Source organism: Myotis nattereri (assembly GCF_964212035.1).
Source record: "Myotis nattereri genome assembly, chromosome: 6".
NCBI classification, from domain to species: domain Eukaryota; kingdom Metazoa; phylum Chordata; class Mammalia; order Chiroptera; family Vespertilionidae; genus Myotis; species Myotis nattereri.
In genome coordinates this window covers 11,717,476-11,732,481 of record NC_138081.1, presented here as the reverse complement: position 1 = coordinate 11,732,481, position 15,006 = coordinate 11,717,476, and the positions used below count along the sequence as shown (strand labels likewise).

The 15,006-nt window shown below is 60.6% G+C and overlaps 1 protein-coding gene across 1 annotated transcript in view; it reads right to left on the bottom strand.

Annotated features, from left to right (window-relative positions):
- The window catches only part of GLP1R (glucagon like peptide 1 receptor), a gene marked incomplete at its 5' end in the record, with an annotated part of 33,462 nt that extends 18,984 nt beyond the window's left edge, over window positions 1-14,478 (bottom strand). Inside the window, 3 exons of the mRNA XM_081093609.1 lie at window positions 6,046-6,153; window positions 6,805-6,901; window positions 14,401-14,478. Coding sequence (XP_080949735.1) covers window positions 6,046-6,153; window positions 6,805-6,901; window positions 14,401-14,478 — 283 coding nt within the window. The remainder of the gene's footprint in view (window positions 1-6,045; window positions 6,154-6,804; window positions 6,902-14,400) is intronic.
- Window positions 14,479-15,006: the final 528 nt, after the last annotated feature.

Here is a 15,006-nt window from a genome sequence, read left to right as displayed (position 1 = left end):
ATGGCCCTGTCCCCAGGGAGCCCCATTGAAGCAGGAAGAAAGCACATTTCCTGGCTTTAATAAGACTCACAGGAAAAAAGCCAAAACTGTGGTCAGGAAGGAAGAGCACAAATGCAAACCAAGGGGGATCGCGCGCAGGCCCAGGCAAGCGGTGCCATTCATTCACATCCAGGCATCAGGTCCCCAAGTCCGTCCGCCGGCCACGCTACACTGCCCACCTCCCCGGGGACATGCGGGGCCTGTGGCCACAGGTTTGCTTCATGAGAATGAGTCTGACCCCAGGGCAGGAAGTGGGACAAAATGAGGTGGGGGAGGGGAGGGGTGGCACAGGGGGACCCAGGAGAGAAGCTGGAGCCAGGACAAATTTTAAAAGATGTTAAAATCCTAAAGATGTTAAAGCCCTGCTTCCCCAGCCATGGGAGGCAGAGCCGCGTGAGGGGGAGCGCCTAGGCTCCGGGTGGCAGGGCGGCAGGCTTCCTGGTGGAGGTGGAATAAAGGCCATGTCTGCGGGCGTGGCCAGCCTCCCTGCTGGGGCCTAGGCCAGGGCTGTCCCCCAGTGCACACCCTCCCCCCGCCCACCCTGTGAGTGCAGACCTTCAGTGCAGGGCCTAGGACAGCGTCTCCCCGCCCTATCAGGCACCTGCAGGCTGTCCGTCAGGCCCTGTCCTCCCTAGCTGGCCCCCGGGCACCCCGGGCAGCCTCCCTGCTGGCTCTCCTTCCCCTGCCCCCTGCCACAAGCAAACCCTGCACCAGGTCCCTCTCCGGGACAGCATCTGGCATAGTGAGGCACATCAGCTTGCAGCATCGCTCCCAGAAGGCCCTGCATTTTAAGAGGCTTCACCCAGAAAGCCTGAAGCCTAACGGTGGGAATTCTGGCAGCGGCAGAGCCTGTCCCAGCACCCCTGATGCAGAACCAGGCAAGACAGGGGCAGAGGAGCGGGGAGCCTGTCTCAGGCCCCGAATGCATCTGCTGTCTGCTGGGTGGATGCCTGAAACCCTTCACTAGGGGGTCCATTCCTTTTCTGGCCAAACCAGTGGTAGATAAGCCCAGAGCAGTGCCAGGATCTGGGCTCTCAACTCATGGCTAGTGGGGTTGATGCCAGAGCCTTCTCTGGCAGCCCGTGTGTGTGTGTGGGGCGGGGGGGCGGTGGAGGGGAGTGAGAAAGAGGGAAGCAGAGGGGCTGGGGAAGGGAGAGGACACGGCCTGGGGCACACATCATCAAATCGCCCAGTTACCCAGCACTCAGCCCGAGGGAGCCTGACCCCGCGATACCTACTCGCCACCGCGGGCTCAGGGCCTGGCACTGCACGGTTGCTGGAGCCCGCCCATCACGCCCCTTTGCACACCCACTCTGCAGGCTGCGCACTCACAGAACCTGTCTCAAGCACCTGCTGTGAGCCCGACACCTCTGAGCGTCACAACCACCTGACACAGTTCATCCTATTTGGCGGGCGGAGAGACGGCGTCTCTAAGAGGCCAAGCTACCTGCCCCAGACCAGCCAGCCAGGGCACAGCAGGGGCGGGACTCAGACCCCAGCTCTCTGCCTCCAAAGCCAAGAGTTAACAGCCACACGCACTGCCAGGAGTCAACCACGGCCACGTGCCGTTTCTCCTCTGCCCTTCCCGAGGCCGATCGCCGACATCCAGGGTCCTCCCAGCAGGCCCTCCTGCCAGCGGGACCCCAGGCCGGCCACACCCTCTGCTCAGGGCCAGCGGGGAGGATGGGAGGATGGGGAGGGGGTGTGAGCACAGATGTGGTGCTACTGGCAGAGCGTCAGGGATCACCGCGTCCCTGAGACAGTCTGTGTGAGGGTGGCTGTCCATTATCCTTCAGCAGCAGCAAATATTAAAACCCAGGGCTGGCTCCTGGCTGGGCCGTGGTCCCCAGATGCCCATCTCGGCCGGGGGTGCAGCGGGTCCAGGCCCAGCCCTGCTTATCAGCCCAGCTTTATCTGGCCCGGGAGCTGCTGGTAAATCAGCCAGGGGCTTGGCTCTGGTCTGTCAACACCAGGAGGCAGCCGGCCGCGTGCCAGGAGGCCCAGGGATATTTCATTAAGTCAGACCCTGGTGTTGGAAATAAAACCCCCAATTAAACACTTCCCCTCCCGGAAACTGCAGCGGTGTCTGTAATCAAGCTCACAGCCGCCCTTCCACGTGGCTGCGGCACGCGGGGCCGCGGAGAGCCGCTCATGAATCCATTAGCTCTGCTCTGGCAACGGCAGTGCCAGCAGGACGCCTGGCCCCTCTCACAGACCACAGGCCCAGCTGAGGTCCCCGAGGGGGGGGTCACAGGCCCTCCCCAAAGTGCTGGCACGCAGGTCAGAGGCGGGGCTCGGGCCAAAGGCATCCGCGTGGGGTGAGGTGAGGGTGGAGCATCAGTCACGGCCTGGGAAGAGGAGGGCAGGTTCTGAACTGCACAGACTCAAGTTCAGGTCCCAGTTCTGCCTCCACCGGCCACGGGACCGGGAACAGACCTCCTGGGCCTAGTTTCCTCATTTGTCAGGAGGACCATAATGACTGCCCCGCCCGGGTCTGCGGGGTGAGGATTAGGAGATGAAGCCTGTGAAGGGCCTAGTGCACAGGAAGCCCTCAACACATGGTCCCCGTGGGACCCTGCTGCTGCGCCCCCCACCCACTTTCTCCAAAGAGCACCCCTTCACTGAGGCTGGGGCTGGGGCTCAGGACACCTCCGCAGCCAGAACCCCTCCAAAGCCAAGTTCGTTCCCGTCTCCCCTTGGCAACCCGGCCTGCCACGGGAACGCCCCTGCTGCTACTCAAGGGAGGCACCTGTCAGAGCTTCCAGACCTGAGGGATAGGCCACTTTAAATGCATTTTATGACTCCCGTGTAATTAGAACTGAGCCAACAAGCAGGTAGAGATCGGGAGGGGCTACAGCTAATGAGACCAGATGATGGGTAATAAGCAGATCGCTGTGTGTGGGTAAGCGGCCCTCCTTCCCCTTCTTCCTCTGCCTGTTCATCCAGGCCCGATGTCACCTCTCTCTGGAAGCCACACGTGGGCAGAAGAGGTGGCTCTGACCTCCCTCAGCACACTTCCCGGCTGCTGAGCTGCCCTCTTCAGCCCCGTGGTGAGGGGTCACCCCTACTGCCCAGTGCACACACTCACACACTCACACAGCCCTCAGCGGGACTCTCGCTGGCCGCCCCAGCTCCTGACACAGAACTAGCTGTTCTGAATGTAGTTCCCTCTCTGGTCATTCATTCCTCAGTTTGCTCTGCCCCCCCGGAGGCTGGCCCCTGTGGACAGCATCACCTGGGCTCTCTGACCTCCACTGGGTTTGACCAGGGGACGTGTCGGCAGAAGGTAGGAGGGCGGGAGGGGGAGAGGCTGGGGGTTTCCTCCCTGGCTCCCTTCCTGCCTTGATTTGGAGGGTCAGGCGGTGGCTTCAGGCTGACCTCTCTGTCACCACAACCTCCAGCTGTCATGGGGGCCCCAGAGCCCCGTTCCTGCCCCACTCGGGTCCAGGGGTGCTAAGCTTCCCTCAGCTGTAGTCCGTGGTGCTTTATGTACCTGCCGGCCCCAGCTCTGCCCAGCCTCTGTAAGTGACCCCCCACTAAACTCTTCCACATCCCAGTTGAGTGTGTGTTCTGCCAGGATCCCGCCTGAGACAACCCTTCCTTCTGCCCACCCCACCCCGTACTCACTGGCCACTCCCTTGATCAGCCAAGAAAGATCCCAAACTGCCCCCTTCCTGCTCCCACATGCCCTGAGTGGGGGTGAGGGAAGCCCCCGGTGCCAGCCCCTGCCCAGGGGGCTGCCAGGAAAGGCCAGAGGCAGCAATTCTGCTGCGGGAGCCGGGTGGGTGTCTCTCGGGATCCCTACCTCAGGGAGAGGGGCAGGGGAGGCAGCGTGGGTGAGTCTGAGTGTCAAAAAGGGGCATGAATTAGTGCGGGAGTCAGGGGGGGCGGGGGCTGGCAGGGGCCTGGGCTGTGCCGTTATCTTCGTGTAGAAAGCAATAAAACTGTGTTCACTCATAAACGGGCACCACCAGGACCCATTTCCTGCTCAAATAAAATTAAAGGTGATGGATGGAGCCAGCGGCAGCGGGGGAGCGGGGGACAGCTTGTGCTGAGTGATGGGCCCTGTCCGGCGCCTGGCTCCGGGGGGTCTAGGGAGCAGCCCACGCTGGCCGATACACAGCCTCCCAAACCTCTGGGAGGCAGGGGACGGGGAGGTATTCCGGGAGGTGGGGGAGGTAAATAGGGTGAGAAAAAAACTAACAGCAGCCGTTTTTCAAGAACCTGCAATCCTCCCAACACCCCCATCACCTGGCTCCATCCCATGTCCCAGGTGAGCCAGCTGAGGCACAGGGAGGTCTAAGGATTCCCCCAGCTCACACGGCCGCTCAGAACAGCAGCCAGCACAACCACTGGATTGTAAGACTCAGCTTTCCATCTCTGGAAAGAGGGCAGGCAGCTCACTGCTCTCCCTCAAGCTGTGCCCAGCCAGCAGACGCCCCAGCCACTCACCTGTCTTCATGCCCAGGAATACACATGTGCACACCCACGCGTGTGCATACACACACACACACACACACACACACACACACACACACATGCTCATGCTCACACACTCAGGGAAGCTGGGATAGCAATTAAGCCAGACTCCTGACTGAGTCCTGGGTCTTCTATTTACTAGCTGTGTGAGCTTGGGAAAGTCACTCAGCATCTCTGTGCCTCGGTTTGTGCCTCTGTCAAATGGGAAGACAATCAGAGTACTGGCCTCATAGAGTTGTTGTGAGGATTACGTGAGTTTAGGTGTGTAAAGTGCTTACAACAGGCCACAAGGTGCTATGTGAAGGGCCCTGTTGTAGCCAGGCTCGCCCTGTGCACCTCAGGGAGGTGGTGTCCCGGGGGTGGAGAAGGGGAGCAGCTGTAGGACTCCGGCTGCGGCTTCATATGACCTCAGTCCTGAGTGCTGAGGCGAGGCTCATGCCTGGCCCTGCCAGGTGAGCTGATGTTCAGCTAAAGGGCGCCTCCTCCAGGAAGGCCGCTGGCAGGGCCTCATTTTCACTCTTGCTTCTGGGCTGGTTTCTGCTGGGTCTCAGGTCCCCTCGGGCACAGTGGTTACTAGTAAGATCACAGGCTGGGTTCAAATCCTGGCTCTGCCGTTTACCACATCCTTTGGAGCAAGTAGCTTAAACTTTCTGGGGCCTCAGTTTCCTCATCTTTACAAGAAGCATAACCAGGGGGTAGTAGTAAAGATTAAATGAGCACCCTGCTTTCAGGCAATACTTGGCACATAGCAGGTACTCAATAACTATCAGCCCTGACTATAATCACTGTTATGAGAGAGTGTCTTTTCTCCCCTGATTGGGACTGAGCTCCTGGAGGCAGGGTGCGTGTCTTCGTTAACCTCCCTGACACCTGAGATAGATGGGTAGGGTGGGGGTGCATTAACTACCCCTCCAGTCAGAGACCCCCATGCAGCCTCTGTAGGTCTCTGTACTCCAGTGACCCCTCACTTTCTCCATGCAGGGTGTCTCCTGCAGGCAGGAGTGAGCTGGGAGGCCTTAGGGACAGCTCCCCAATGCCCTCACCACTACTCCCACTGGGTCCATCTGCCTGGCAAAGCCCTGAAGAGTTAGGAGATGGCTACAGGCCACCACCAGGTACAGGGCACCTACCAACACCCAGCACACACACATGCATGCATACGTACATGCATACATACATCAGAGCAATGGCACCTCTAGGTATTGTCCCTCTGTGAAACCCCAGCACTGTTCCCACCTGGCTCCTTTCCTAACTACTGGATGAGGGGCCCACATTTCTCCTTAAGTCAGACCCCACACTTCCCCCACCCCACCTACCAGCACAGCCTCAGGCCCAGTTACGCCCAATGTCCCCCACTGCCCGTCACCCCAAGGAAAGGCAGGCAGGCTACCCGGGAGGAGGCCTAAAGACCTTCTGGGGTGAGGAAGTCTGTGTCCCAGTGGAGAGGAAGCAGCATGCACCCCACCCCAACTGCACCCCAGTCTCCTGGACCCCGGAGGGTGGTCCACACCAGGGGAGGGGACTCACCGCTGTTGGCCCAGGGCAGGTACCAGGGGCAGCTGACATTCACGAAGGAGCCGGGTGGCCCGTCTGGCCAGCAGGCATAGTCATCAAAGGTCCGGTTGCAGAACAGGTCTGGGTGCAGAGAGAACAGTCCTGAGTCCCGGCCTGTCCGAGGCACTTCCCCACCACGGGGCTGGTGGGGGCAGGACCCCGCGCTCTGCGAACTCCACTGAGCACCTACTGTTTGCCAGGCAAGCAGACCTGGCCACTCAGCAGCGGCACTTGGAGCAAGCTGCTTAATGTCTGTCTTCCCTCATGTGTAAGATGGGGGTGACCCCGGGCCCACGGGGCTTTGTGGGCTCACACAGTGCATGGCATGGAGAGGACGGAGCATAGGAAGTGCTCAATAAACAGTCTCCACAGGACTATTCTTATACATTGCATTTGAGGGGGGAATGGTAGCTCACATGACTGTTCTCACCGTCCTAAGGTTGCTGCGTTGTGATTGCAGGGTCAGGATTTGAACCCAGGCCTATTGGTCTCCTAACCCCTGTCCCCCCCAAACATTCATTGTTATAAATATGCCGGTGGGCCTACCGTCCCTGCGCAGGCTGGGAAGTGCTGAGGACACAGAATGCAAAGGCCTGAGGGGCCCAAGCCGGGACAAGGGGCATAGACATCAACAAGACAACACCCAAAGCACAGGGCAGATGTGGCAGCCCAGAGGTGAAGGATGCCCACCGGAGGCACGGGGGGTGGGGGTGGGGGGGCACCTGGACTCACCTGTGGCTGGGGGTGGGGCCTCCATCAGGAAGCGCTGGCACTGGTGGCGATATTCGCGCCATTTCTGCACTGTCTCCGAGAGGGACACGGTGGCACCCTGGGGGGAGGGCAGAAATGGGGGCCCTCTGGTTCAAGCCAACCTGTCTTCTAACCCCCGCCCCCAACACACCTGGTTTCTGGATGTCCAGGGGATCTAGAGCCCCGAACTCCACCAGGTGCTGGCGGTCTAAGAAGGGGAGGGAACCAGTGGCACTTCAGGGGGATGTTTTTATGTCTCTGTCCCTCCCAGGGGACTGGCGCCCAGTCTGATGTGTGGCAGTGCCCAGCAAGTGTCTCCTGACTGGATGCTAGGGGGGAGGAGTGGGGGGAAGGAAGGGGAGGATGGGTGTCAATCATGGTCTCCTCTGACCTCACCGAGGAGAAAGTCCCTGGGAACCCCATGCTTTGTGACTGCCAAGGGCTCCGCTGCCAGTGCCCAGTCAGCCTGCCAACAGGATTCTCAAACTTTCAACCATTCTAGAAGGGAAATCCAGGCCCAGAGTGGGAGAGGGATGCAGTCAGGGCCACACAGCACCCGAAGGGACAGAGCTGAGGCCAGCTGGAGTCCTGGGGGGCACGGGTGTGGTGGGGCTCACTGCTGGTAACTCACTCCCTCCTGCACAAAGCAATCTTGTCGGGGAGGCAACGCCACTCCCCAGTGTCCCCCTTTAACATAACAACACGGGTCAAACATGCAGCGCAGCTTCAGTCGCTGGAGAGGGGGAATCCTGGGGACCTGGTGTGAAGGGGTCAGGAAAGTTCCAGAACATGGAGCTCAGGCCTGTGATGGGAGGGGTCCCCCATCTGTGACCAGGGGAACATGAGTTTCAATTTTCAGATAAGGTAACGGAACTGTCCTTTTAGCACGGAGACCCCAATGGACCCACCCAAGTGAGAATGGTCCCTTCCAAACATGTTTATGTGCTTCCTTTAGGTTTGTCTTGGGACTCTGTTTCCTTCCTTTCCTTTCCTTTCCTCTTCTTTTCTTTTTTTTCCCCCTGAACAGGCTCAAGATTATAAATATTCCTCATGTAGAAGCTACAGATGCTGAAATGACCAGGGAGCCCCACATGTAAAATTTAGGATGTATACATAATTTAAAACAAAATTTCACTTTTTGAAATCACAAACATAGACACGTGTGCTGAAATCAAAATAGTTTGCTTTGGAAGCTCACAGCCTTACTGGTCTGGTTTCTGAGCATCCCGCCCACAGGGAGCTGAGTCCTGGCTTATAAGACACGGCCTGGCCCGTAAAGGCACAGGGTACCATGTGCTGGCCCCCCAGGGAGGGGACCAGGCCTGCCTGAGCCCCAGCCACATTCCTGGAGTAAGCGTGCTGAGGCCACAGGGGCCACCTGGAGGATGGAGCTCCTCTGAGGGCAAAGTTCAAGTGTATTTGTTAAATAAATAAATAACATGATTCCTTAATCAACCTCAACAGCAGCAAAGGCAGCGGCAGGATTTTAGCTACAAGTGAGGCCTGGTGGACCCATCCCCACCCTCCAAATCCCTTTCCTGCGGCTCCGGCCCTGCCTGCAGCGGCTGCTGGGGCTGCTGGGGCTGCTGGGGCTACTGGAGCTGCTGGAGCTGCTGGGGCAGGTGGGGAGGTGAGGCTGCTGGGGCTGCTGGGGCAGGTGGCCCTGGCGGCAGGAGGGCAGAGGCTGGGAGAGTTCCCCTGACCTCTACTTCTGGGAGGAGAGCAGGCAGGAAGCAAGGTCACTGCTGGGAACTGGGGCAGAAGGTATGTCTGGGCCAAGGACTGGGGACTAGGCAGCTGTGGAGACCAGAAGTCTCAGGGTGGGGGTGGGGAGGTTAAAGGCCAAGGTCAGGCCATGAAGGCCTGGCCACCACCTCAGGGAGCTTCAGCCGCAGGCAGACTGTCACCTGCTCTATCTCAGACTGGGGCTCCCTGAGGACAGGGCTGTGTCCCCCTCAGACTGGGGCTCCCTGAGGACAGGCTGTGTCCCCCTCAGATGGGCGCTCCCTGAGGACAGGGTCGTGTCTCCCCTCAGACTGGGGCTTCCTGAGGACAGGCCGTGTCTCCCCTCAGACTGGGGCTCCCTGAGGACAGGCCGTGTCCCCCTCAGACTGGGGCTCCAGTTATAAGAGGAATAAGCCCCGAGGATATGACGTGCAGTGTAGGGAATATAATCAATAGTATTGCTACAACCATGTACACTGGACTTATCATGGTGATCATGTCAGAAGATAAATGTTGGATCTCTATGTTGTGCACCTGAAACTAATATGGTATCATATGTCAATTATAATTAAAAATAAGTAAAGTGCTATGAGAACACACACACACACACACACACACACACACACACACACACACACAAATAAGAACAGGCCTGTGTCCCCCTCAGATAGAGCTCCCTGATGACAGGGGTCCTGCACCATCTTGGGGTCTCCAAATACTGCTCACACCCCTCCTGTGGCCCCGCCCAGGACTAATTAACTGGACCTTGGGCCTCTCCCCACCTGGGGTTATGGGAGCCACACTGTGCCAGGCTCTGGGTGGTGGTGTGGGGGATGGGCGGGCCTGGGGAAGATGAAGATGTAGGACCCAGCTCTGGCCTGAGAGAGGCCCCAGGCCAGGGCTGTGCCCTTCACTTGTGGGTGGGGTGGGTCCTTGCTTTGCAGGACAGGACAAAGAAGGGGTGGTGGGTGGGCTCAGGCTGGGCCAGGCTCAGTACAGACTCCAGGCCCTGGGAGACTGGGAGCTGGGGATGAACCGAGGGTGGTTGGGGAGGGACTGGGCTAGCAAGGGTTGGGGGAGGGCATTGCAGCTGAAGGGCCCGGCAGGGACAGGGTGCAGAGCAGGGGCACTGACACTCCGGGAACAGAGGAAAGCCGTGGCCTGAGGTTCAGGAGGATTCCTGGGCCAGAGCGGGACCTGGACAGAGTTGAGGATCAGGCCTGGGGCAGAGCTGGGGGTCACCCGGGGCAGCCGGCCCAGGTGCTCAGGTGGACTCAGTAACACAGTGGAGGGTAAACAGCCTGGCTTTGGGCTCAGACCTGGGCCTGACATGGAATTAATTAATTAACCCCCATAAATTGTTTGTGACCTTGTGCAAGAATTTTAACTCCAGCCTCAGTTCTCACCTGTGCAAAATGGGAATAACAGTCCCTCCCCGCCCAGGCTTGTTGTGAGGAATGGGTGAGTGAATGCCGAGAGCGGTCCCTGGCAGGGAAAATGCCCGGTCAACGGCTCGGCCTCGGGATTTCTGCTGTTTGTGGGAGGAGCAGTGGAACAAGCAGCCTGGCTTCCTGGGGAGTCTGGGACCCACCCCTCCGTCACGTTTAGGATCAACACCCTCCCCAAAGCAGGAAGCAAACATACTTTCACCCAAGGATCAAGCAGCCAAGAGGGGACGCGGGGGACTCCAAGTCCAAGGGAGGGAGCAGTGAGGAGGGGCAAGGCCCTGTCCACCAGCCCCGGCCCCCCCCCCCCCCCCCCCCCCCCGCATCCTCCCCGTGGCATGAGGCCCCGCCCCAAGCCAGCGAGGTGGGGCTTGGGCTGCTGGCTGGCGGGAGGACACAGCGGAGGGTGCCTGCCCCTCACAGGGCAGCAGAGCTGGCCCAGACTACAGGGCAGAGGGAGGGGCCCGCAGGCCTGGGTGCGGGCACGTTGGCAGTTTTTAAAAGTGGGATTTGCCAGGCTTCATGGGATCTCTCTAAGGGGGGTGAGGGCAAATGAGGGTGGAGTTTACAATAGGAGGGGGTGTCTCTCAGATTCAGGAGGTGAGAAAGTGGATGCCAGGAGGGAGTGGTGTGCGAGCACTGAACCGGGAGTCACAGAGTACCAGGACCCCTGGCCTCTTGGTTTAGATCTCAGCTGTGACTGAAGGGGCATATTTACTCTTTTGGGGCCTCAGTTCCTTTACCTATAAAATGGGCAAATCGTTCTCAAAGAGTTACCGCACAGATCCGGCAAGACAAGGCAGGTGAGCAACCTCATGAGGTGACAGCGTGAGGAGGAGGGGGCGGAGAGGAAGGATGGAGGTGGAAGGACGCTCCCAGTCCCAAGCCCCAGGAGGGCACTCTCTCCAGAGTGGCTGCTAACCTGAAAATCCCTCCTACGGTTTCATTCCTCCCAGTGAGTAAGTGTGTCGGATTCTTTTCTTTCCTGGGAACTGGTTTGATTGAAGGGGAGGAGGAAAGAGACCTTGCCTCTCTGGGCCACTGAGGCAGGAAAAGTGGGAGAGGGCCCCCTAAAGAAGAAAGAGGGCTGGGAAGACAGCTCTGTTCCCTGAAGACTCCTCCCAGGACCCCGAGGTCCTTCCTCTGGCCACTTCCTAGGGCCCTAACCACTGGCCCCTGTGCCCTGGAGGGGTGAAGCTGTCGGCCCCTGGCTCTTAGACACCCCTCCTTTTTGTTGTCTTAAAGGGCTCCAGATACACGAGCGAAAGGGCAGGGAAAGGAATAGTGCACACACGTTCTCACATGCACAACAACCTCACACAGATACCCTGTCACATACGTTACCCCCCATGTCAGCACATGCTTACCTCCTGAGAGATGACCCAGAGTCTCATACATGCTGAGACACTGCCCACAAGACACACACACTCACACACACACACACACACACACACGTTCCTTGACTGACATATACTCAACTCACAGTGTCACACACATCCATACAGAGACACAGCCACACATTCTGTGACAAGCGTTCTATCTCTCACCCACGCCCAGGCTCATCCTGGCAGCCAGCCAGCCACACACTAAGATGTCACACACACACACACACACACACACACACACACACACCTTCCCAGACACAGTATCACATATGAGGTCACAAACACATATGCACTGTCAGACACAATCACATGCTGAGATGTCTCACACCCAGTGACACACACAGACAGACTGTCACACGCACAGGGTCATGTACAAGCACTCAGAGAAACAGGCCCATACAGCCCTTACCCCCTGGTCTGTCTCTCAGTATCTCTCCCTGTTTCTATGTCTCTGTATCTCTCTAACACACACACACACACACACACACACACACACACACACGAGTGTGTATAGAGGCAGGCGGCAGCTAAGGCATCAGAGGGCAGGATGTGATTTGCTGGTTGCTCCTGCCCCGGCAGCCACCTGGGCCCATGTCCAGGAGTGAGCCCAGCTCAGAACAACATCCACGCTGACCGCGGTGCACCCTGGACTCCCTCCGTCCTCCACTGGGGTGCAGAGCTGGGCCCCCAGAGCCCCTCTCCAAGCCCTATTCTGCTGCCTCGGGGAAGGCTTCCGATTCCCGAGGACAAATGGGTCAGTTCTGCCAAGTGGCCGAAGCTGCCTCAGGTGCCAGTGTCCCCGTGCTCTCCATACCCTAGTTACAGATGAGGAAACTGAGGTTCCGGATGGTCAGGTGCCCCATCCAAGATCACCAGCTGATAGACTCAATATGTGAACCAGGTTTGTCTGGTTCTAATTTGGGTGTCAAAGGCCTCCCCGTCCCCCAGCAGAGAAGCTCCCTCACAGGGGCTTGGGGAGGCCAGGAGCAGGGTGGGTGGGCCTTCCCAGCAGCAAAGGAGAGGCCTAGGTTCCTTCCTCAGAGCTCACCCCCCTGCCTGCAGGGGCTGCTTCCTGACCTGACCGCGGAGCTCCCTGTGGGACCTGCCTTCAGTCCAACCTGGGCAGCCAGGTACTGGGCGCCAGCCTGGCCCCGCACCCCTTGCTCCTCTCTGATCCTGAACTGCGGGGCCACCTTACACAGGGAACCTTCTTTTCTGAGCTCTCCGCTCCCCATCAGTGGCCTGGAAGGGGTAACACTAGTCTTGCCAACCTCATGAACAGAAAATAGAATGTAAAATTTACCTTCTTTTAGTCTTATATGCAGACATGAGGCTGTCACAATTATTGCGGTCTCATCTCAAAGTCCCTGTCCCTCACATCTCCACGATAGCCAGGGATACTCAGGGCCCCTCAACAAGAGCACGCCCCAGGCGGCACCATCTCTGCTCAGAGCCTGGCTCACCCTGCCCTTCCCTGCCCCCAGCCTTGCTATGGCCCCAGGATATTGGGCTTTAGCCTTCGCCCAGGGCGGAGGGGATCAGAAGGAAGGGCAGGTTCAAGGAGCCTGTCTCCTCTGGGGAAAGGAAGGAACGTTGGGGAGAAGACAGGCAGCCTCCAGAACCTCTCCTCTTCCCTGAATCCAAACCCGTCTACACACCCGGCCTGGAGCAGGATGGAGCCCCACCCCACCTTCGCCCAGGAGAGGAGGTGAAGGTGAGGGAGAGGCAGGTCATGGGCCTGCAAGTGCACCAGGGAAGCCCAGGCCTGGCTGAGGGGTTGGAGGAGATGCTGTGTGTGCCTGTGGGAGTGAGGGGGGTGGAGGTAGGGGGTGTCTCCTCTGGCCAGAGGCAGTAGCTGGGCTGGGGGACAGGGACACAGAGGGCATCTGGAAAGGAACTTGGGGGCTGAAAATGGGCTGGCACCTTAGCTGGGAGGCACATCTGTCTACATCTGGATTCTAAGGGGTGGAGTAGGCCCCCACCAGGGCAACAGCCCCTCATCCTGCCTCCCACCTGTGCTGGGACAGGTTCCAAGGCCTGTATAGGCACCTGCACTCCCTGCGGCTCTGGGTTCGTGGGGTCTGGGACTCGGAATGGGAGGCGATGGAAGGGACAGTTGCCAATACAGGACAGGCCACCCAAGCCTGTGCCTCCTCTCTGCTCACGCTTCTCACAGTGTCTTAGGACAGCCCCCTTCCCAAATGCAGGCTGACCACACGGGGCTGGAGAGGGGACAGGCAGGGAGGCAGGGGGGGCCATGGAGGGGGCCTGCTCTCCAGCGGCGAGGAGGCCAAGGTGTCTGCCTGCCTCAGGATGCGCTCTGGTGTGTGTTGTCCACCAGGGGGTCAGAAGGGGGCTCAGGCTGGTGTAGGGGGGCCTGCTGCCTCCAGAGGGGGCAGGAGCCTCCAGCCTGCTTGCCGCTGGGGTTGGGGGGAGTGTGCGTGTGACAAATTCCACCTGCGAGGTCACCAGGAAGGACAGTGAGCAGCACCGCAGGGTCCCTGGGGCTATGAGTCAAAGGCTGCGCTGGGCGCCCACACCCGCCCCCTCCGCCCCCTCCACCCCCAGCGCCTTCTCAGGGTCTCAGGGTCTGCGACCAGCCAGGGGCAGCTGGGGGTGGCACTGCGGGCAGGGGTCGGGGCGCAGCGGGGCGGGGCCGGGGCGGGCGCAGGGGAGAGGCTGAGGCCGGGGAGGGGCGAGCTGGGCCGGGCCGGGCGGCGGGCCCGGGTCCGAGGAGAAGGAGTTGGGAAAGTGTCTGGGAGACGCGGCGCCAAGTCAGCGGCGGGCGGCCGCGGGGCAGCTGGCGCCCCGCACAGGGGCCCGGGCGGCCGGGCAGCGGGCGCGGCGCGGGGAGGGTCGCCCCGGCCAGGCCGCCCCGTCCGCCCAGCCCAGGACCAGCTCCGCAGTCCCCGCTCCCTGGAGCTCCCGCTCCCTCCTCCCTCCGCCTGCGGTCGCGGAGTTTCTCCCAAGTCCCGCCGCCCCTGCCGGGACCGCCCGCGCCCCCACTTCCCCGCGGGGCTCACCTGCGGGCGGGGGCCGGCCCTGCCCACCGCCCCGAGCAGCAGCAGCGCCAGGCGGAGCGGCCCGGGGGCGCCGGCCATGGCGGGCTCAGGACCGGGCCATCGCTGCCACCTGCGGAACCGGCGACTGAGCCCGGCGGGCGGGCGGGCGGGCGGGCGGCGCGGGGAGGAGCCGGCGCGGGGCGCCCCGCCCGCGGGAGGGGCCAGCGGGTCCCCGGCCTTCCTCCTCCCCGCAGCCGGCACCCCGCAGCCCGCCGCGCGCTCCGTCTGTCCGGGACCCGGGGATGCTGGGCGGCCCTGCGCCCCCAGCGCCACCCCCGCTCCCCGACCTCCGCCCAGGTGCCCGGCTAAGGAAAACCAAACCACCCCCACCTCTCGGGCGCCCAGAGGAAACTGGACCCGAGGAGCCGTGGGACTCGTCCAAGGTCACCCGCCCGCAGGCCCCTTCCGGAAAGTGTTACCCCAACAGCTGCGAGCGACTGGGAGGACAGACCCACTCCGAGGGGTGCCTCCTGACAAGGCCGCCCCTGTCCCAGCTCTGTCCGGAGGGGCCCTGGGACTCTGGGCTTGGGGGAGGGGAGGGCGAGGAGGAAGGGTGGTGGATCCCTG